The 24,809-nt window shown below is 45.8% G+C and overlaps 1 protein-coding gene across 4 annotated transcripts in view; it reads left to right on the top strand.

Annotated features, from left to right (window-relative positions):
• Positions 1–24,809, top strand: part of ARHGEF37 (Rho guanine nucleotide exchange factor 37) — a 90,590-nt gene that overhangs the window by 18,100 nt on the left and 47,681 nt on the right. For 3 of the 4 annotated variants that reach the window (XM_063928027.1, XM_063928028.1, XM_063928030.1), the window contains 4 exons: positions 5,863–5,967; positions 8,861–8,971; positions 16,175–16,504; positions 21,378–21,506. In XM_063928027.1, the coding sequence (XP_063784097.1) occupies positions 5,863–5,967; positions 8,861–8,971; positions 16,175–16,504; positions 21,378–21,506 (675 nt within the window). The remainder of the gene's footprint in view (positions 1–5,862; positions 5,968–8,860; positions 8,972–16,174; positions 16,505–21,377; positions 21,507–24,809) is intronic. The other variant, XM_063928029.1, reaches the window with a different exon arrangement.

Genomic DNA, 24,809 nt, shown 5'->3' with positions numbered 1-24,809 from the left:
GGAAAAAAATGACAGGGGTTCCCCCATATTTAAGCAACCAGCATCGGGCTCTGCGCCTGGTCCTGGTTCCAAAAATACGGGGGACAAAAAGAGTAGGGGTCCCCTGTATTTTTAAAACCAGCACCGGGCTCCACTAGCTGGACAGATAATGCCACAGCCGGGGGTCACTTTTATATAGTGCCCTGCGGCCGTGGCATCAAAAATCCAACTAGTCACCCCTGGCCGGGGTACCCTGGGGGAGTGGGGACCCCTTCAATCAAGGGGTCCCCCCCCCAGCCACCCAAGGGCCAGGGGTGAAGCCCGAGGCTGTCCCCCCCCATCCAATGGGCTGCGGATGGGGGGGCTGATAGCCTTTGTTGTAAATGAAAAGATATTGTTTTTAGTAGCAGTACTACAAGTCCCAGCAAGCCTCCCCCGCATGCTGGTACTTGGAGAACCACAAGTACCAGCATGCGGCGGAAAAACGGGCCCGCTGGTACCTGTAGTACTATTACTAAAAAAATACCCAAATAAACACAAGACACACACACCTTGAAAGTAAAGATTTATTACATACATGCACACAAACATACATACATACTTACCTTATGTTCACACGCAGGTCGGTCCTCTTGTCCAGTAGAATCCATGGGGTACCTGTAGAAAAAATTATACTCACAAAATCCAGTGTAGATCGGTCCTCTTCAAATCCATTTGTAATCCAGGTACTTGATTAAAATAAAAAAACGGACACACGAGCCACGAACTGAAAGGGGCCCCATGTTTTCACATGGGACTCCTTTCCCCGAATGCCAGAAACCCACTCTGACTTCTGTCTAAGTGGGTTTCCTCAGCCAATCAGGGAGCGCCACGTTGTAGCACTCTCCTGATCGGCTGTGTGCTCCTGTACTGAGTGACAGGCGGCACACGGCAGTGTTGCAATGTAGCGCCTATGCGCTCCATTGTAACCAATGGTGGGAACTTTCTGCTCAGCGGTGACGTCACTTTAGGTCAACCGCAGGGCAGAAAGTTCCCACCATTGGTTACAATGGAGCGCATAGGCGCTACATTGTAACACTGCCGTGTGCCGCCTGTCACTCAGTACAGGAGCACACAGCCAATCAGGAGAGTGCTACAACGTGGCGCTCCCTGATTGGCTGAAGAAACCCACTTAGACAGAAGTCAGAGTGGGTTTCTGGCATTCGGGGAAAGGAGTCCCATGTGAAAACATGGGGCCCCTTTCAGTTCGTGGCTCGTGTGTCCGTTTTTTTATTTTAATCAAGTACCTGGATTACAAATGGATTTGAAGAGGACCGATCTACACTGGATTTTGTGAGTATAATTTTTTTCTACAGGTACCCCATGGATTCTACTGGACAAGAGGACCGACCTGCGTGTGAACATAAGGTAAGTATGTATGTATGTTTGTGTGCATGTATGTAATAAATCTTTACTTTCAAGGTGTGTGTGTCTTGTGTTTATTTGGGTATTTTTTTAGTAATAGTACTACAGGTACCAGCGGGCCAGTTTTTCCGCCGCATGCTGGTACTTGTGGTTCTCCAAGTACCAGCATGCGGGGGAGGCTTGCTGGGCCTTGTAGTACTGCTACTAAAAACAATATCTTTTCATTTACAACAAAGGCTATCAGCCCCCCCATCCGCAGCCCATTGGATGGGGGGGGGGCAGCCTCGGGCTTCACCCCTGGCCCTTGGGTGGCTGGGGGGGGGGGACCCCTTGATTGAAGGGGTCCCCACTCCCCCAGGGTACCCCGGCCAGGAGTGACTAGTTGGATTTTTGATGCCACGGCCGCAGGGCACTATATAAAAGTGACCCCCGGCTGTGGCATTATCTGTCCAGCTAGTGGAGCCCGGTGCTGGTTTTAAAAATACGGGGGACCCCTACTCTTTTTGTCCCCCGTATTTTTGGAACCAGGACCAGGCGCAGAGCCCGATGCTGGTTGCTTAAATATGGGGGAGCCCCTGTCAATTTTTTCCCCATATTTCTGCAACCAGGATCGGCTCAAAGAGCCCGAGGCTGGTTATGCTTAGGAGGGGGGACCCCACGCAATTTTTTTTTGGGAAAAAAACCACTTTCCCACCCCTTCCCACTGATAGACATGCACGGATCTCATGGATCCCTGCATGCCTATGCAATCACGAATATAAAAAGCAGGTCTGCTTTTTTTTAGCACTTTTTTGCGATTTGTAATTTTTCACGGCAGTGTTTTCCTCTTTGGAGATTTGCACTTTTTAGTAAATTACCGAGTTCTACTAATTTGCTGGCGTATTTTGACCGATGGTGTATTCATTCGTATTTTTTTACAACTACTTCCAAAAAAATACGAATGCCCTCATCTCTGCCGTGATTTGAGTTTAGTAAATTACCGAGATGACACTTTGAAGAAAAAACGGCATCTCTGTCAAAATCGGGACCTTAGTAAATTTACCCCGTAGTGTCAATTATTTCCTGTACCGGTCTTGGTTTTCATATCCTAAAGCCAGCCTTACAGTGTAAGATTGTCCTGCAAATCAGGCGGATTAATGACCGCTCAGAACCATTATCTTACATTGTATGGGCAACGATAATGGGGGTCATTCCGAGTTGATCGCAGCCAGCAACTTTTTGCTGCTGCGATCAACTAATCCCCACCTATGGGGGAGTGTATTTAGCAGAGCAGGGCTGCGATCGCTTGTGCAGCCCTGCTATGCTTAAAATGTTTCCTGCAAAACAAGACCAGCCCTGCAGCTACTTACCCTGTGCGACGGATCCAGCGATGAAGGTCCTGGTCCTGATGTCAGACATCCGCCCTCCGTTCGCCTGGACACGCCTGCGTTCTTCTTACCACTCCCCGAAAACGGCCTCCAACGGTGAGTATCCGCCCCGGACCGCCTCTCTGCTGTCAATCTCCTTTCCGTCCAGCGCTGCGTCTTTTCTTCACGCTAGGCGCTCCGTTGCCTGGCGACGTCACGCATGCTTAGTTCTGACCCGTTCGCACCGCAGCAAACAACCGAATGACCCCCAGTATACCAAAGCTCAGCAATAGCGAGAATATGTTGTGAGCTGTTGCTATGGTTTTCCAATGTACTGTCAGTTAGGATATCTCTTTCAAATCGTGCAAGTGTATGGGAATTCACGATTGGTTTGTGTCCAGTTCTCTAGGAAGGCTTCAGATGATGCATCACTTTTGTGAGCGACCTACAGTATAAATGTCCACATACATATAGGGATTTAATAAATAAATAATGTGAAGAAATAATGTGGAGTACCCCCAGGTTTCTGGGTACTTAATCTTAGGCTTTACCATCCAAGGCTTGTGGAACCAAAGAGGGGACAACCACGGTATGTGTTCCCCTAGTATGATTCCAGCCAGCCCCAGGCCAGATATCGCTGGATTCCCTAGGGGGATTGGGTCCCCCCTTAGGCATACCCAGTCGATGTGCCAGTAAAACTAAGGACCTTCTTGCACTTGTGAGGCAGTAGGTGTGGGGTAATTGTTGTAAAAGATAGAAAATTACACTGTCTTTGGTGCACTAGAGGTGCCAACATGGCCTGGTGCCCAAAATGTCTGCCAGGGCATGCTGAAACTTAGCAAACACAAGTGCCAGCATGCTCTGGCACCTGGGCCTGCTGACATCTGTATTGCACCAGGAAAATATGCAAAAAACACACAAACTTATTAAGAGTAAAACAAACACTCCTGCATGCATCAAACCCGTGCGTGCCTGAAAAGAGGGCATGACCTCGCCAAAAGGAGGCGTGGCTTTGTGGGAATCTTGTCTTCATGACTGAGGGGGCATGCCCAGCACTCTGTAAACTATTGGCATGCCCCCAGTGAATAGATGCTGTGTGCATGCGCACAGCATCTATTCTCCTCAGCTAAGCAGAGCAGCCAGTGTTAGGGAGCTTCCCAACTGCCCCATCCCCCCCACCGCAGGGCACTGTGCCCCCAAAAAATCCCACGAAAATCTGTACAGTTGGAAGAGGAGAAGGAGTAGTAGTAGTAGTCGTAGTAATCCATGTGTCTGCAATCTACACGCAGCTCAATTTATATTCAGTTCCTTTCAGAGACATCCTTCATATTAATGTTAGGCGGCCTCAGAGACGTCCCCATTATCCGGGTGCCCTAGACAGCTGCCTAATGGTAGCTCTGGCCCTGCATATAAAATATCTTCTAGAATTATTTAACCTACAATGCCTTGCTAAAGTATTCACCCCCCTTTGCATTTTTCATGTTTTGTTGCCTCACAACCTGGAATTTAAAATGGATTGTTTGAAGGTTTGCGTCATTTCATGCACAGAACATGCCTACAACTTTGGAGATGGATTTTTTTAAATTTTTTTTATTGTGAAGCAAACAACAAATAGGACAAAATATCAGAAAACTTCAGCGTGCATAACTATTCACCCCCCTAAAGTCAGTGCTTTGTAGAGCCACCTTTTGCGGCAATTACAGCTGCACGTCACTTTGGATAAGTCTCTCTGAGTTTGCCACATCTTGCCACTGGGATTTTTGCCCATTCCTCAAGGCAAAACTGCTCCAGCTCCTTCATGTTGGATGGTTTCTGTTTGTGAACAGCAATCTTCAAGTCTGACCACAGATTCTCAATTGTATTGAGATCTGGTCTTTGACTAGGCCATTCCAACACACTTAAATGTGTCCCCTTAAACCACTTGAGTGTTGCTTTAGCAGTATGCTTCAGGTCATTGTCCTGCTGGAAGGTGAACCTCCGTCCCTGTCTCAAATCGCAGGCAGATTGAAACAGATTTTGCACCATCCATCTTTCCCTCGAGTTGAAACAGTTTCCCAGTCCCTGCTTCTGAAAAACATCCCCACAGCATGATGCTGCCACCACCCTGTTTCACTGTGGGGATGGTGTTCTTGGGGTGATGGGATGTGTTGCGCAAGACATAGCGTTTTCCGTGGTGGCCGTAAAGTTCAATTTTAGTCTCATCTGACCAGAGCACCTTCCTCCATATATTTGGGGAGCCTCTGCTGTGGAACTCTGCAGCTCCTTCAGGGTTACCTTTGGTCTCTGTGCTGCCTCTCTGATTACTGCCCTCCTTGCCTGGTCTGTGAGTTTTGGTGGCCGGCCCTCTCTTAGCAGGTTTGTTGTGGTACCATGTTCTTTCCATTTGAAGATGATTGATTTGATGGTGCTCCGGTGGATCATCAAAGATTTGAATATTTTTTTTTATAACCCAACCCTTACTTGTACTTCTCAACAACTTTGTTCCTGACTTGTTTGGAGGTCTTCATGGTGTGATGCCTCTTGCTTAGTGGTGTTGCAGCCTCTGGGGCCTTTCAGAAAAGGTGTGTGTATACTGACAAATCATGCGACACTTAGATTGCACACAGGTGGACTTCATTTCACTAATTATCTTACTTCTGAAGGTAATTGGTTGCACCAGAACTTTTGAGGGGCTTCATAGCAAAGCATACATATGCACATGCCAATTTTCAGATTTGAATTTATAAAAATTATTTTTTATATAAATTTTTCTCATTTCACTTCACCAACTTAGACTATTTTGTGCAGATCCATCACATAAAATTCAGATAAAAATAAAATTACAGGTTGTAATATAACAAAATAGGTAAAAAGCTAAGGGGGGTAAATACTTTAGCAAGGCATTGTAAATGAATCTGAAATCTAAGAAACAATGCATTCTATGCTCCAATGACAAAAAAAACAGAATGTCCTGGGAAAAACTATCTGATGGGAGGCTACAGTCATGGTCTTGTCCAGGTATATACGGAACAGGGATATTTGTTTGAGTGTTATTAATAATTTAGTTAATGGATGCCTCCTATGCCAGAGGTCGCCGGTCCCTGTTTAAAATGGTCTGAGTTGCCCGATTATGATGAGCTGTCTTCCTTGGTAGAAAGAAGACAAGGAGTTTGATACCCTGGCTGAGAGGTTTCAGAGACTGGCAGCAGCTGTTAACCAGGTGGAAGAAAACGTTGTATCCTATGTGAAGAATGTACAGGTAAGCCTTGCCAGTGTATAGAAATGATACAATCTAAATCTAACAGCAGTAAGAGGGGTTATACTGTATACTGTAGTGTCATCTCACCATCCATTTATTTTCATTTTTGTATGCTCCATTATTTTTGACTAATTTAAAGATCAAATATTTGGAGGTCTATTATGCACCAGTGAAGAAGTGAGCTAGTGGAGAAGTTGCCCATGGCAACCAATCAGCTGCTATGTATAATTTGATAGAATGCATTTGATAACTGTTACCTCAGCGCTGATTTGTTGCCATGGGCAACTTCTCCACTGGCTCACTTATCCACTCTTCCCAGTGCTTCATAAGTAGACCCTTCAGCCTCCATAGTGTATTCATTAAATAAATGTATCTATTTGTGTGACCCAGGGCTGGCTCTAGGCCTACTAGTACCCTCAGCGAGAACATGTGAAAGCGCCCCCCCCCCCCAACCCCTATGCATGCGCCGAAGGCGCGCGCTCTCCAGGAAAAGTGGGAGTGGCCTCTGGAAAAGTGGGTGTGGCCTCATAACTTCATATTATTAGACTATAAATAAATATATTTTCAACCCCCCCCTACGCACACAATTAGCAGCCTTACACATAACGCCTACAGTAGTGTTCCTTACACACAATGTCTCCAGTATAGTGCCAGATGCACATAATGTCTCCAGTATAGTGCCAGATACACATAATGTGCAGTGCCAGATAGACATGATATGCCCCCCAGCAGTGCCAGCTACACATGACGTGCCCCCCAGCAATGCCAGCTACACACAATATGCCCCCCAGCAGTGCCAGCTACACATGATAGTGTTCACTTTTTAGGGCAGGGTGCTGATCACAGGGAGGGCACATTTTTTAAGTTAGAAGGGCAAAATGATGTACATACTGTAATGCTTGGTGCTCATCTACCTACGGCTCGCAGCAAAAATTTAGGGGCGCTGCTTCGTGGGGAAGGTGCGTGGCCACATAATAGTGGCAATTCGCATTACACCACACAGTAGTGCAGTTAATACACACTGCACCAGGTAGAACCTCCTAGACACTTTGCGCCAGGCAGAGCACGTTAGACACTTTGCGCCAGGCAGAGCACGTTTGCGCCAGGCAGAGCACGTTAGACACTTTGCGCCAGGCAGAGCACGTTAGACACTTTGCGCCAGGCAGAGCACGTTAGACACTTTGCGCCAGGCAGAGCACGTTAGACACTTTGCGCCAGGCAGAGCACGTTAGACACTTTGCGCCAGGCAGAGCACGTTAGACACTTTGCGCCAGGCAGAGCACGTTAGACACTTTGCGCCAGGCAGAGCACGTTAGACACTTTGCGCCAGGCAGAGCACGTTAGACACATTGCCTAGCCACAGTCGCCTAGCGGGAACACTACATAATATGCTCCCCAGCCGTGCCAGCTACACATGACATGCCCCCCAGCCGTGCCAGCAACACATGACATGCCCCCCAACAGTTCCAGATACATAAATGCCCCTACAGTGCCAGATACAGAAATGCCCCCACAGTGCCAGATACAGAAATGCCCCCACAGTGTCAGATATGCCCCCACAGTGCCATATATGCCCCCACGGTGCCAGATATGCCCCCACAGTGCCAGATATGCCCCTACAGTGCCAGATACATAAATGACCCTACAGTGCCAGATACAGATATGTCCCCACAGTTCCAGATCATAAATGCCCCTACAGTGCCAGATACAGATATGCCTCCACAGTGCCAGATAAATGCCCCCACAGGGCCAGATATGTCCCCATAGTGCCAGATACATAAATGCCCCCACAGGGCCAGATATGCCCCCACAGTGCCAGATACAGAAATGCCCCCACAGTGCCAGATACAGAAATGCCCCCACAGTGCCAGATACAGAAATGCCCCCACAGTGCCAGATACAGAAATGCCCCCACAGTGCCAGATACAGAAATGCCCCCACAGTGCCAGATACAGAAATGCCCCCACAGTGCCAGATACAGAAATGCCCCCACAGTGCCAGATACAGAAATGCCCCCACAGTGCCAGATACAGAAATGTCCCCACAGTTCCAGATACAGATATGCCCCTAAAGTGCCAGATACAGAAATGCCCCCACAGTGCCAGATACATAAATGCCCCCACAGTGCCAGATACAGAAATGCCCCCACAGTGCCAGATACAGAAATGTCCCCACAGTTCCAGATACATAAATGCCCCCACAGTGCCAGATAAAATACCTGCGGCGCTGGGAGGGGGAGGAGTACTGCTGTCCGGGTGTGGGCGGGCAGGCTGCCTCCGAAGCACTTGTGTGCTTGTGTAGACACCGGCGCCGCTCAGCGCGCATAGCGCACACGAGTTCAAGGCCAATGCTGCACAGGGCAGGCTCCAGGTTCGAAATGGCGGTGCCAGCGCGCAGCGCCCAGTAAGGGTGGAGCCCTGCGCAGCCGCTCTATTCGAACATGCCTGGAGCCGGCCCTGGTGTGACCATTCCTGCAGAAAAAAAGCTCAGCAGTAAAATATTACATCTATCGCAGGCTAGGGGACAATCGGAGGCTTGTGATGAATCCCTTTTTATGTCTGTTGGCTAAATTACAGTAGTATGATCACCCACTGATACCCTTTGTGGATATCGGCTGATGTGACCTTAGGGTGAACTTAGTTTGCTTTATGGAAAAATAAGCTCTTCGGTATATCTGAAGTTAGGGTGGAATCCTGTATACAGTAACTTGGACTCCAGTGCTATCCAGACTTTTATTTGTGTCTGTATATAAACTGCTATAATATATGCTTAGTGGTGAGCAGCCCCAATCACTGCCTAAAGATGTCCTGGTTTTCTCTGTCCACTGCCTGCAGCTGAACTGTCTGTAACATATACATGTCATTTTTATATACACATCTTTTCTGCTCAACAGGAATTTATCCTTATACAGCCCCAGACCTATCCACTAGAGTACCTGCAGGAAACCGTCCATCCGTTCCAGGGCTTCTCACAAGAACTCTGCAACAATGTCTACACAGTGTTTGTAAGTGCTTTTAATGCTCAGATTTATTAATTATTCAATTGACTAGTTAAAAACCTGTCAGACTGACGGACACAGGTCTGTACTACGGGGGAGGGGGCTTGGCGGCAGCGGACACTACCCACACAGGAGCTCCCGGGTTTCTGGAAGTCCTGCTGCTGGGAGCCGGGGGGTCTGTACTGCTGAGTGCGTGTGTGTGTGTGTGTATGTATATGTGTGTGTATATGTATGTATGTGTGTGTGTGTATATGTATGTGTATATGTATGTATATATATATGTATATATACATACATACATACATACATACATACATACATACATACATATACAGGTTGAGTATCCCTTATTCAAAATGCTTGGGACCAGAGGTATTTTGGATATGGGATTTTTCCGTATTTTGGAATAATTGCATACCATAATGAGATATCATGGTGATGGGACCTAAATCTAAGCACAGAATGCATTTGTTTCATATACACCTTATACACACAGCCTGAAGGTCATTTAATACAATATTTTTTATAACTTTGTGCATTAAACAAAGTGTGTGTACATTCACACAATTCATTTATGTTTCATATACACCTTATATACACAGCCTAAAGGTCATTTAATACAATATTTTTAATAACTTTGTGCATTAAACAAAGTTTTTGTACATTGAGCCATCAAAAAACAAAGGTTTCACTATCTCACTCTCACTCAAAAAAGTCTGTATTTCGGAATATTCCGTATTTCGGAATATTTGGATATGGGATACTCAACCTGTGTGTGTGTGTGTGTGTGTGTGCATGTATATATGTATATATATATAATTATAATTATATTCTGTAATGGGCAGGCTGTAATGATGTTGCACTATATGCCCCAGTACTGGCACGTGCAAGCTCATCAGTCTTTGGAAAGCTCCCGGTCAGTCTGGGGGTAGAGGACACTAGTAGCTACCAGCAGCTGGCCAGAGGGGGTCTGTGCATGGCCAGTGCGGTGTGTGGAAGGGATGAGTATAGGACCCTGCCCCTCCTATGGTGCGCAGTATATACAGCAGTCGAGCCGTTTATCTGCCTCCTCCTCACCCTCATCATCTGTAGCCCTAGCACCGACCCCTCCTCCTCCCAGTCACCTCACTTCTAACCCTACAGATGGTCTCACCCTTTTTTTGGCACCATAAAATGTAAACATGGCCGCAGTGGAACACACTTCCCTTTCTGTGCACTCCACCGATAGTTGATGGTCGTCATGTGACCGCGGTGGATCGCACTTCCGGTATGCGGTCCAACGATGAGGAAATGACGATAGCGTGATGTAGTGCACCTCACTGGGTGCCCGAAAGCAAGGCCACGGTGGAATGCACTTACATTTCCGTGCGTTCCACCGGACTGTTAGTTCCAAAATGGCCACGGTGGAACACACTTCCAGCATGCGCTTCACTGTGGAGGTACTAATGGAGAAGTGCATCCTACAATGTGCTCCCGCACCACATTACATCGAGACAAAGCTATCCTTCTAATGATCCACTGTGGAATGCTAGAAACAATCTGCGCTCCACCTAGGATTACACAGATACTAACTCCTATATGTAACCCATGTGTAGACCACATCTAGGGTACTACTAGAGGGGTATAATGAGATGGTAATATCACAGGGGCACCACTTCCCAATGATTCCACCATTACATGGTATACAGTGAGTCAATTACAGAATATATCATTTATTTATTACCAGTTATTTATATAGCGCACACATATTCCGAAGCGCTTTACAGGGAATATTTGGCCATTCACATTAGTCCCTGCCCCAGTGGAGTTTACAATCTATATTCCCTACCACATTGCTACGCACACACATTCATACTAGAGTTCATTTTGTCAGAAGCCAATTAACTTACCAGTATATTTTTGGAAGGATTGTGGGAAGAAACCGGAGTACCCAGAGGAAACCCACGCAAGTACTGGGAGAATATACAAACTCCGCACAGTTAGGGCCATGGTGGTAATCGAACCCATGACCTTAGTGCTGTGAGGCAGTAATGCTAACCATTACACCATCCGTACTGCCCATATATAAACCGTTCCATTTACAGAATATTTGAACAATTCCATTTAGATTCAATAAAATGATAGAACCTCAATAATTATATACAAAGAATGCAGAAATGGACAGTTGAAGCAATGATGACATGCGGTGAGGTGAGGCAGAGCCTTTCCTGTCATACGAACGTTTGAGCCAGAATTTTAACTGTATAAAGTATATGAAAAATACAAAGAATACAGTATGTTAGAAATATCTTGTTTGTATTATTCTAATCATTTTTATAGTCAAAACTCTGGAGTAAAATGTCTATGGCAGGTGAGGCACCTACCTTTTTCCGCACTTCTTTGATCAAAACCCACCAAATTTCCAGGAGTTTATACCTCTGCACCTTTGCATAATGCCCATATGCACTCTTTGGCTCGTAAATTGTGTGTAAATCTGGCTCTGGTACTAGCCAGTGCCTCCTCAGCCATTTGCAATTCACCTCACTGCACGTCCCTGATATATTTATTTATTACCAGTTATTTATATAGCGCACACATATTCCGCAGCACTTTCCAGAGAATATTTGGCCATTCACATCAGTCCCTGCCCCAGTGGAGCTTACAATCTACACTGCTCAAAAAAATAAAGGGAACACTTAAACAACACATCCTAGATCTGAATGAATGAAATATTCTTATTAAATACAGGTTGAGTATCCCTTATCCAAAATGCTTGGGACCAGAGGTATTTTGGATATCGGATTTTTCCGTATTTTGGAATAATTGCATACCATAATGATATATTATGGTTATGGGACCTACATCTAAGCACAGAATTCATTTATGTTACATATACACCTTATACACACAGCCTGAAGGTCATTTTAGCCAATATTTTTTAGAACTTTGTGCATTAAACAAAGTATGTCTACATTCACACAATTCATTTATGTTCCTTATACACCTTATACACACAGCCTGAAGGTCATTTAATACAATGTTTAATAACTTTGTATATTAAACAAAGTTTGTGTACATTGAGCCATCAAAAAACAAAGGTTTCACTATCTCACTCTCACTCAAACAAGTCCGTATTTCGGAATATTCCGTATTTCGGAATATTTGGATATGGGATACTCAACCTGTACTTTGTTCTTTACATAGTTGAATGTGCTGACAACAAAATCACACACAAATTATCAATGGAAATCAAATTTATTAACCCATGGAGGTCTGGATTTGGAGTCATACTCAAAATTAAAGTGGAAAAACACACTACAGGCTGATCCAACTTTGATGTAATGTCCTTAAAACAAATCAAAATGAGTCTCAGTAGTGTGTGTGGCCTCCACGTGCCTGTATGACCTCCTTACAACGCCTGGGCATGCTCCCGATGAGGTGGCGGATGGTCTCCTGAGGGATCTCCTCCCTGACCTGGACTAAAGCATCCGCCAACTCCTGGACAGTCTGTGGTGCAACGTGGCGTTGGTGGATGGGGCGAGGCATGATGTCCCAGATTTGCTCAGTTGGATTCAGGTCTGGGGAACGGGCGGGCCAGTCCATAGCATCAATGCCTTCGTCTTGCAGGAACTGCTGACACACTCCAGCCACATGAGGTCTAGCATTGTCTTGCATTAGGAGGAACCCAGGGCCAACTGCACCAGCATATGGTCTCACAAGGGGTCTGAGGATCTCATCTCGGTACCTAATGGCAGTCAGGCTACCTCTGGCGAGCACATGGAGGGCTGTGCGGCCCCCCAAATAAATGCCACCCCACACCAATACTGACCCACTGCCAAATCGGTCATGCTGGAGGATGTTGCCGGCAGCAGAACGTTCTCCTTGGCGTCTCCAGACTCTGTCACGTCTGTCACATGTGCTCAGTGAGAACCTGCTTTTATCTGGGAAGAGCACAGGGCGCCAGTGGCGAATTTGCCAATCTTGGTGTTCTCTGGCACATGCCGAACGTCCTGCTCGGTGTTGGGCTGTAAGCACAACCCCCACCTGTGGACGTCGGGCCCTCATACCACCATCATGGAGTCTATTTCTGATCATTTGAGTAGACACATGCACATTTGTGGCTAGCTGGAGGTAATTTTGCAGGGCTCTGGCAGTGCTCCTCCTGTTCCTCCTTGCACAAAGGCAGAGGTAGCGGTCCTGCTGCTGGGTTGTTGCCCTCCTACGGCCTCCTCCACATCTCCTGATGTACTGGCCTGTCTCCTGGTAGCGCCTCCATGCTCTGGACACTACGCTGACAGAGACAGCAAACCTTCTTGCCACAGCTCGCATTGATGTGCCATCCTGGATGAGCTACACTACCTGAGCCACTTGTGTGGGTTGTAGACTCCATCTCATGCTACCACTAGAGTGAAAGCACCGCCAGCTTTCAAAAGTGACCAAAACATCAGCCAGAAAGCATAGGAGATGAGAAGTGGTCTGTGGTCACCACCTGCAGAACAACTCCTTTTATTGGGGGTGTCTTGCTAATTGCCTATAATTTCCACCTGTTGTCTATTCCATTTGCACAACAGCATGTGAAATTGATTGTCAATCAGTGTTGCTTCCTAAGTGGACAGTTTGATTTCACAGAAGTGTGATTGACTTGGAGTTACATTGTGTTGTTTAAGTGTTCCCTTTATTTTTTTGAGCAGTGTATATTCCCTACCACATGTACACGCACACACATTCACGCTAGGGTTAATTATATTATATAGATATATATAATATATGTCATATTGGATCTTTGGAAACTGCTGGAGGTGCAGCAACACAGTTACCAGAGACAGAATTCACTTTTTGGAGTTCTCCACCAACCTCGATTGACCAATTATCTGATCATTGCATATTTAATCTATTGAAGAGCCAGGTTATATTAATATGGATTCATGTTACCATAACTGGCTCACTGAGTGCTCATTTGATACATCCATACAATTGAGGCCTTAATCGTTGCTTCATTTAAAGATTTACCCCTGATGAAGTTTCGGAGAGAGACGGAACACGTTGGGTTTTCTGTGCAATTGTGACTTTTTAGCTCTTCCTAATTAAAACACGGGAGAAGGAGATTCTTTTATAATACGGTCACTGTTGTCAAACGGACATTGTTTTATTGTGCTTATCAAATGTATGATCTTTTATGAAAATGTTCTTAAATAAGTGTTAAATTGGAACATTGGGGGTCATTCCGAGTTGATCGCTAGCTGCCGTTGTTCGCAGCGCAGCGATCAGGCTAAAAATCAGCATTTCTGCGCATGTGTAAACCCCGCAATGCGCACGCGCGACGTACGGGTACAAAGCCCGTTGTGGTTGTGCACAGATTCTAGCAAAGTTTTCAGTCGCACTGATGGCCGCAAGAGTATCAAGTGGGTATCAACTGACCGTTTTCAAGGAGTGTTTGAAAAAATGCAGGCGTGCGTGCGCGTGTGTGTGTGTGTGTATGTATGTATGTATGTATGTGTGTGTATATATATATATATATATATATATATATTCAAATGCACAGATCTGAGGGCGCTAGAAAAATGGTATTGTTCACGTACTTAATTGCAGTGGTATACAATAAAAGTCTCAAATACATTCAAGTAAAATGTATTCAGAAAAATACAATAAAACATCAAGAGCATCGATAAGGTTTCACAAAGCTGTGTCTTCGGATTTATCCGGTTTTACATTCAGTTTCTTTGTTTGTATAGGTTCACTGACACATGCAGAAAGGTAGATTGTTCCAACGCGTTTTGTCCCTTAATGGGACTTCTTCAGGGGTACAGAAATCGGATGCTCAGACAATGAGGTGGGAATAACTTGGTAAACTGTCTACACCTCGAATTGTACCAGTTGAGGTAGGTATATACAACCAGGTTATATCTGGTGTATTTGATCGCAACGCAATATGGCTTCATATCGTGGCGTGATGGATTATATCTCAACAATGGTCTTAGTATGACCAATGGTAAATTAACAAATATCTATCACTGAACTGTTGTGGATGATGATCAACTTTCAGCATATAGAGCACTGGGCATAATATGCATAAAAATGATGTGTTCCTCGGAGTCCATTGTATATCACTGCAATTAAGTACGTGAACAATACCATTAATCTAGCGCCCTCCGATCTGTGCATTTGATGTTTTTGAACGTTGACTAATGGGAGGTTCTTCTAGAGGTGCTGCTTTAGACTCACATTTAGTGCTATTGGGTACCCCAGTCTGTGTGTGTGTGTGTGTGTGTATATATATATATATATATATATATATATATATATATATACAAACAAAAAACCCAGCACTCACCAAAGTAAACTCACTTATCCTCAACAATTCAATAAATAAATGATGAGGGTTTAGTTGGTGGATTGGCCAATGCACGGAAGCCTGCATACCGATTTTCAAGGTACCCCACCTTCATGCAGGTCCTACACTATCACAGAGTCTTAAAACCTGACTACTTCACTGCTGTTACACACACTATTCACCTGGACAAAGGGACTTGCGTGTCCCGAAACGTTGGGATCTATGAAGTGATTTTCAATACACTTTTTACTGCTTAAGACCCTGAGTGCCGCTGTTTGTTTTACCGCTCTTATATATATATATATATATATCTCCTTGAATAGTTGCTAACTTGAAGTGTCTTTAATGTTGTTGCCTTTTCTTGGGATATTTTCCTCCTCCTGGATCCAATGTTTTTTCTCATGAAATTACACCCGTGCACCCAAAACACAAAAAAATGCCAGCAGGTCACTCATGGCGTAGTAAATAGATGTTTATTACCGAGCAATGTAAATAAAAAATCTCATTTTGCATATCAGCGAACCTGTCACCTCAGGGTCGCAGTCATTAGGGATGAAGCATGTTGGGTGGTGAATAAACGTGACATTTTGCTTCTCTGTGTATTTGGAGCTGCAGTATGTGTCGGTCAGCTTCTGAATCAGGCCATCTCATTCAAATGGAGTGATATAAAAGTAATTAAGGCAGCCAATTGTGTTATATGCAAAATGGGTTTATTTATCAATAGAAAGACAAAGGGTGTACGTCAAATATATATTACACTTATCTGGAATTGAACCAAGAAATGGGCCCTTTAGTTCTTGAATACTTTAGAAGTTAGCATATTTCTTATTGTGCCTTTTTTGTAGATACACACATCACAAATGTAAGCTTTAAGTTCTGATTACACTTTCTACTTGCAGAAGAGGCGGGTGCAAGTATTGGTTCTGCAGCCTCTTAGTAGCCTTTCGGAGTGCTTAAAGGGGCCAAAAAATCTGATCCGGAAGAGAATGGACAAACTGTTGGACTATGAAAACCTTGAGGAGAAGTACAGCGAGACTGGCAGAATGACACTGGAGGAGGAGGATATTGTGAGGAACTACAAGGCTATCCATTCTGTGCTGCTGTCTGAGCTGCCTAGCTGCATCTCCCTGTCCTTGCAGTGGCTTCAGAAGATTTTGCTAAACTTTATAGCCCTGCAAACAGATTTGGCTGGCCGAGGGCTTCACGCAGCAGAAGCACAAGCTTTTCAGGTACAGTAATGAATGCCTTTAGCGTTGTCCACAAAATCCACAAAAACAATAGGGCAAGAGGTATTGTTAAGTCAAACTGCCTTATTTGGAGTTTATCAATACAGCATAATGAAAAATAATTATACAGAAAGAGATGCTGAAAACTATCCGCAAACAAATGCAATGCCCAAGAATATTCATTTACAAAATGTGAGGATTGTTATGAACATTGGTGCAAGAAAGGTGCTATATCCCGCGGCATCAGTAAGGTGTGTGCTTTTATATGTAGGCACTTTGACTAGAGCATTCTGGATACACATGCATGTGTGATCTGAGTGGGGCAGGAGCACCACGTGGCTGCCACTCCTCATATACGTTATGTGCAATAATTATACAAACCATTTCACTGACTGATACTTTTGTGACACACTGAATAGAAAAGTGTACTAGGCGCCCATGCGTCTCTGGTACATTGCTGTGTCAGCCTGGTCTCCCTGTGTGTTTCTGTTCTATTTACATAGCGATATAGATAGAAAGGTTGTATTGTTGTTCCACCCATGGTATTACTCATAGTGATATCTTGTACCTGGTGCCATTGCTCATGTCCTGTGTTCAGGTGTCACACCTCGTCAGGGGCAGATTGGGATGGAAAAGCAGCCTGGGAAGTATCAGGAAGAAGCTCTGATGGGGGCGGGGTCTGTTGACGGGTGAGTTCTGTGAAGGGGTGGGAGCAGGATTCTACCTCCTCATAGGTCCTGATTCAGAGGCAGTAGCAGTCTTCCTTGCATCTTTTCTGCATCTGTGACTTTATGCCAATGCTGCTACAAAGCCCTTCCCTGGTGTATGTGTGTGCAAAGTCTGAGACACCCACAGTCAGTGTCTACAGATGATGCAGCCTTTTGGGCGTCTTTAAAAGCCTCTATTGCTCTGAAACTTGTACCAGCTCTATGCTAGGTGCATAGCATCCGTTCGAGTATTGCCTTCATTGTGAGTGATTCAGCGTCTCCGTACATAAACACTTTCAGCAACACACCCGTGTCACACCAGTTACATACCCATACTACACTACATCTACACCTGATTAGCCAACTCCCTGTAATTACCCAGGAATGCCCAACACACATTTCAGTTACACTTCTTCATGCGTGCATCTGAATCTGTACCAACACCATTGGGATGTATGTGCGGTGCAACTCGGATGCACACACTCCACTATGTCCAACATCGCCGCTGCATCTGACTGAGAATCAGGCCCATACTGTGCCACAATGGAGCTTGCTATATAAAATAACTACAATATAATGTCACTCTCCTATCTGCTGATCTCTATCTATCTGTAAAATCCTAAATAGCAAACTAGTGCACTCCCCGTGACTTTAGGCATGAAGAAGATTTATTAGGAGCACAGCAACATCACATAGCAGGGCCAGTGTTTTAGTTTGTTGACAGACCTTTGTCAAAATAGTCCAGAGTACAACTACCTGTTTCTCCAAAGTACATATTCCTCTAAAACCTAGCTACCCCCAGGTAGCAGGCTCCTCAACAGTGACGGCCCTGGCTCCTGGAATTGGCCACCACCAGACAGGCTGATACCTTCCGCTTTGCGTTCGCAAAGTGTCACACCTCATACTGTTGCTCCTGTCCTGTGTGCAGGTGTCGTACCTCATACTTTTGCTCCTGTCCTGTGTGCTGGTGTCACACCTCATACTTTTGCTCCTGTCCTGTGTGCTGGTGTCACACCTCATACTGATGTCCCTGTCCTGTATGCTGGTGTCACACCTCATACTGTTGCTCCTGTCCTGTGTGCTGGTGTCGCACCTCATACTGTTGCTCCTGTCCTGTGTGCTGGAGTCGCACCTCATACTGTTGCTCCTGTCCTGTGTGCTGGTGTCACACCTCATACTGATGTCCCTGTCCTGTATGCTGGTGTCACACCTCATACTGATGTCCCTGTCCTGTGTGCTGGTGTCACACCTCATACTGATGCCCCTGTCCTGTGTGCTGGTGTCGCACCTCATACTGTTGCTCCTGTCCTTTGTGCTGGTGTCACACCTAATACTGATGTCCCTGTCCTGTGTGCTGGTGTCACACCTCATACTGATGTCCCTGTCCTGTGTGCTGGTGTTGCACCTCATACTGTTGCTCCTGTCCTGTGTGCTGGTGTCACACCTCATACTGATGTCCCTGTCCTGTGTGCTGGTGTCGCACCTCATACTGATGTCCCTGTCCTGTGTGCTGGTGTCACACCTCATACTGATGTCCCTGTCCTGTGTGCTGGTGTCACACCTCATACTGTTGCTCCTGTCCTGTGTGCTGGTGTCACACCTCATACTGTTGCCCCTGTCCTGTGTGCTGGTGTCGCACCTCATACTTTTGCTCCTGTCCTGTGTGCTGGTGTCACACCTTATACTGTTGCTCCTGTCCTGTGTGCTGGTGTCACACTTCATACTGTTGCTCCTGTCCTGTGTGCTGGTGTCACACCTCATACTGTTGCTCCTGTCCTGTGTGCGGGTGTCGCACCTCATACTGTTGCTCCTGTCCTGTGTGCTGGTGTCACACCTCATACTTTTGCTCCTGTCCTGTGTGCTGGTGTCACACCTTATACTGTTGCTCCTGTCCTGTGTGCTGGTGTCACACCTCATACTGTTGCTCCTGTCCTGTGTGCTGGTGTCACACCTCATACTGTTGCTCCTGTCCTGTGTGCGGGTGTCGCACCTCATACTGTTGCTCCTGTCCTGTGTGCTGGTGTCGCACCTCATACTGTTGCCCCTATCCTGTGTGCTGGTGTCGCACCTCATACTTTTGCTCCTGTCCTGTGTGCTGGTGTCACACCTCATACTGATGTCCCTGTCCTGTGTGCTGGTGTCGCACCTCATACTGTTGCTCCTGTCCTGTGTGCTGGTGTCGCACCTCATACTGTTGCTCCTGTCCTGTGTGCTGGTGTCACACCTTATACTGTTGCTCCTATCCTGTGTGCTGGTGTCACACCTCATACTGATGTCCCTGTCCTGTGTGCTGGTGTCACACCTCATACTGTTGCTCCTGTCCTGTGTGCTGGTGTCACACCTCATACTTTTGCTCCTGTCCTGTGTGCTGGTGTCACACCTCATACTGTTGCCCCTATCCTGTGTGCTGGTGTCAAACCTCATACTGTTGCCCCTGTCCTGTGTGCTGGTGTCACACCTCATACTGTTACTCCTGTCCTGTGTGCTGGTGTCGCACCTCATACCGATGTCCCTGTCCGTGTGCTGGTGTCGCACCTCATACTGTTGCTCCTGTCCTGTGTGCCGGTGCTGCACAAGTAAAAGAGCAATACCAACTTCCTAATATCCATATTTATCATGTATTTACATGTACAACATTTTGTACTAGCTCTGAATAAACACAGAGTAGAGTGACTTCCATTGGATGACCTAGAAAATCTGCTTTCCTTCCCAAGGGGTCTATTTACTAAGCCTTGGACGGAGATAAAGTACCAACCAACCAGCTCCCAACTGTCATTTTTCAAACCCAGCCTGTGACATGCCAGTTAGGAGCTGATTGGCTGGTATTTTATCTCCATCCAAAGCTTAGTAAATAGACCCCACTGAGATACCTCTCTGAAGATCTGTTGCAGGGGACCCATGACAACTCTTTGCATCAGGTGTGGGACACTTGGCAGGCTGATATTCCCAATGTAGGGGAAGCAGATACTCTTCCAAAATACCATGTGCCAATGATGAAATGACTTCCCTCAAACACATTACAAAAATGTAGCTGAAATGAATAAACAAGAGTTTATACTATGAATCTTGCTGTTGCCTGAAATGTGGTGTAGAGGCTTTTTACTTCTTTCCTAATTTTTGGCCCTGACGCGCCATTGTGAGATTCTGGAACAAAGAGAGAGGTTTATCAAAGTTTGGAGAGAGATAAAGTAATAACCAATCTGCTTCTAACTTTCATTTTACATGCTGTGTTTGAAAAATGATATGAGCTGATTGGTGTACCTTATCGCTCACCAAGCTTTGAGAAATCTCCCCCAAAGTTTTAAACTTTGTCAATTAGACACTGAAATTGTCCCTGCCATGTACCGGTAGCTATGCTGCTCTGTAATAGTGACTGTTGAAATGAATCCCCCCCGCCCCCCTTCCAAAGAAAGATGGGGATTTTTTTTTTTTTTGGGGGGGGGGGGGGGGGCGGAGTTTCATCTCCCTTCACCACCAGTGTATTCCAATGCTGTCCTCTTTCTCACCCCCTAATTCATCCTTTTTATTGCAGTTGGTTTATGGATCCATCTTTGTGCATCTATGTTTCTTAGACATGTTTTTGTATTTAGTTATGTTTTTAATGCAGGTATATGTAGAAATTAATTCTGTCTAATTTTGACGCAGAGTATTGTACAAACGTTTCGTATTAATTGCATTGCCACTCTGCTTGTTTTGGGATGTGTATTCCTGAAATTGGTATAATATTCAATGTGGGGATTCAGAGTTGATCGCAGCAGCAAATTTGTTAGCAGTTGGACAAAACCATGTGCACTGCAGGGGGGGCAGATATAATATTTGCAGAGAGTTAGATTTGGGTGGGTTATTTTGTTTCTGTGCAGGGTAAATACCGGCTGCTTTATTTTTACACTGCAATTTAGATGTCAGTTTGAACACACCCTACGCAAATCTAACTCTCTCTGCACATGTTATATCTGCTCCCCCTGCAGTGCACATGGTTTTGCCCAACTGCTAACAAATTTACTGCTGCGGTCAACTCTGAATTAGGCCCAATGTACGTATTGTAATTACCTGTTTTGCTATTGATGTTACATCACACAAATACAAGAATTTTTTTTTAAAGAATTGCACACTTTCACCATTGATGTTAAAATAAACTGTCTAATATACATTGCTATTTGTCATTATAGTTGCCGCACAGCAAGGTTCCTGAGGCCCAGTTCAGGAGTTGGGTAGAAGACAGTATACAGCAATCAATTTCTCAGATGAACGCATTTACCCAAATATTTGACGAGGTTGTGCCATCTCCAATAGTACAGGTGAGCCTCTTCCTGGCCATCAAGCTGTGATCTTAATACAAATTATTTATGCATGTTCTTTTGGCTTATGCCATCGGCTTTATTGCACTATACTTAAAATGTGGTGTCCATTATATGCTACGTTTTAGTATATTGTGCCTTATACCCAACTATTGTTTTTTCTTGCACTCCTCCACCCACTTGCATATCCACTCCTCCACCCACATGCATATCCACTCCTCCACCCACTTGCATATCCACTCCTCCACCCACTTGCATATCCACTACTCCACCCACTTGCATAGTAACTCCTCCAGAGACTTGCATAGCCACTCCTCCACTTACATTTTAAGTTTCAGGTGCAGTACATTTATTGCCAGAAGAAGGGTTTAACAAACTGCCATCTAGTATGGTCAGGACCGGTGCAAGGTATTTTGGCACCCTAGGCAAGGCTTTGGCCTCCCACACCTCCCCAACAGGGGCGTATCTACCCATTGGCCAGGATGGCACTCGCCAGGGGCGCCGGCAGAAGAGGGGCGCCGCCTGGAGGTGCCACTCGCGGCCAATGGGTATACTTACATAGACTAGGCACTAGGCAGTTACCTGTTCGGACCGGAGACATGCACAGCAGTCACTCGGTGTAATTAGCGCCGATGTCCGGCACCAGACTTTAGTGAAGCAGCACTAAAACTACAACTCCCAGCAGCCCTTACTGCCGGGAGCTCCGGGCAGCAAGGGCTGCTGGGAGCTGTAGTTTTACTTAGAGCTGCTTCACTACTGTAGCGCACGCAGGGGGGTTTCTGAGTACCCAGAAACCCCCCACCCCCTTGACAGAGACACTCTTGTCCAGGGTTCCCAGCCACAATTGGAGCTGCCCGGCGATAGCCGGCTACAACCAGCAGCGCTTCCGCGTCAGGTGGCTTTCATGTCCATACCACCTGACGCGGAGCACCCATAACGGAACCTGCAGCGGCCGAGCAGCTTCAGCATGCCATTATTACACCACCTCCCAGCTTGTGGAGAGAGAGAGGGAGAATCGCCCCACCAGGCAGTGTAACGGAGGATGGAAGCTCTGTGTGTATCCATGCTGTGTGTGTAAGTATGCTATGTGTGTATGTGTATGTATGCATAATATGTTTTAATACATCAATACAATGAAATACACACAAAATATAAACACTCAAAAAAACTGGGATCAAAGTAGTGGTAGCTGTAATGAGTAAATTACCCGAAATAACGGATCTCGTGTTAAGCAGTCGGGATTCCGGCATCGGTATCCTGACCGCCGGGATCCCAACCTTCAATAAAGTAACTACATCCCCTCCTCTATTTGCCTTTCACCGAAGCCAATACCTGCTACTGGGCTGAGTGACCACTCGCACTCAGGACATTAATAGCAGTGATGCAGTGAGTGGGCCATGCAAGCAATCCCAGGTCAGTGCTACCATCCCCTGTCCCAGCTCAGTGCCTCCCTATCTAACCAACCCTCACCTATCCCAGTGTGTCCCCCTCCACCATCCCAATGTCTTTCACCCTGTTAGTCCAGTGTATCCCCCCTTCCCTCGCCAATCGGCCAATGTTCCCCAAGCACCTGCCCCCCCATCTAACCCCCACAGCCAGTACGGTGTGTATATATATATATATATATATATATATATATACACATACACACATGTGGCGTAACATGTATAAGGGGTACTACTGTGTGGCATAACGTGTATAAGGGGTACTACTGTGTGGAGTAATGTGTATAAGGGGTACTACTGTGTGGCGTAACGTGAATGACGGACACTACTGTGCGGTGTAATGTGAGTAAGGGGCACTACCATGTGGTATAATTTGAATTGTGGGTACTATTGTGTGACCACACTCTTTTTCGGCCTTCCTCATTTTAAATATGGGGGGCGCCAGTCCCTTACTTTGCCAGGGGCGCTCCGACCCCTAGATACACCCCTGCTCCCCAATACCCACTTTCTAGCCACTTACACACTCCACAGTAGTAAAATAAAAATAACTCTCTCCTCTTCCTATTGGGCAATGGGGGCTGCAGTCCAGATGCATTTAGGGCCTAATTCAGAGATAGAGGCAGTGTCAATGTCTGACGCAGTGGGGTTTTTAGCCACTGCGCATGTGTCTAAGTCTTACTGGGCATGTGCTGTGATGGTCTTGCAATGCTGGTTGTAGTGAGGATTTAGTTGCAAAGTGATTGACAGTAAATATTTGTGGGAGTTAACAGGCGATGCAAATGCAGAGTTTATGTGACTGTTTCGGGGGCGTGTCACAGCTTGCGCCTGTGATCCTATATGCAGTAAAAATGACTCTGGTATCTTACTTCCGATGGCAATGCAGTGAGACTAGAGATACTCAGAAGGTTGACGATCTTCTGGTGTGCATCCAATGGTTGCTTCTTCATACACAAGTAGCGGCACATCTGAGATGCCGCCAGTGGATGTCTCAATACAAATCCCTGAGGCTGTGACAATCGCACAACCGCTGAGCACGGATTCGCAGCTGCAGATTTGTTACCAACTGGGAATCATGCCCTCAGTACTCTGTGCAGGTATAACTCCAGAGGCAAATGTAGAATTTCTAGAGGAAGATTCCAAATATGACATTTTGAAACAATGAAAAAGACAAAATTATACTTATTGCAATAAACCAGCAACAATAACTGATTCAGTATGGGATCCAGACGGTCATAAGACTGACACCGGAATCCCAACAGGCAGGATCCTGATGGCGAGCGCAGCATGTCCCCTCGTGGGCTTACTGCGCTCACCACGCTTTGGGCCTGGTGGCGTGCTTAGCTCGCCACACTAATTTATTCCTCCTCGGGGGGATGGCGTGGATCACCCCCTGAATGGGGATTCCGGGCCCCGGTTGGGGTTTCCAACCGCCGGGTTTCCCTTGGCTGTCTGGATTCCGGCGTGGGTATCCTGACCGATGAGATCCTGACAGCCGGGAAACTAACTGCTTCCCACAATAACACATCACAAACAGCACTGTAATGAACAATATACAATACAGAAAACCTACTAGTGCCCACCATTTAATATAGAGCGCATCCCAGTGACTGCATACAATATACAGAAAATCCCCTAATCACTACTCCGTCCCTCCTCGAATATCATCAAAACGACCCCAACATTATTAAACCATTTTCAATCATTAACTTCCATATCTGAATTATTAATTTACCCCCACATTATTAATTAATTCTATTTATAGTCATCTGTCTAATTATTTCCCTCAGTGGCTTATTCATCAGGCCAATGCGCCCATTACATACTAAATGCGGAAACGCTAGTTTGTGAATGTTTTTGG

Source organism: Pseudophryne corroboree, chromosome 6 (assembly GCF_028390025.1).
Source record: "Pseudophryne corroboree isolate aPseCor3 chromosome 6, aPseCor3.hap2, whole genome shotgun sequence".
Classification (NCBI taxonomy): Eukaryota; Metazoa; Chordata; class Amphibia; order Anura; family Myobatrachidae; genus Pseudophryne; species Pseudophryne corroboree.
The sequence above is the reverse complement of the archived record's forward strand: the minus strand, read 5'-3'. Positions and strand labels throughout refer to the sequence as shown.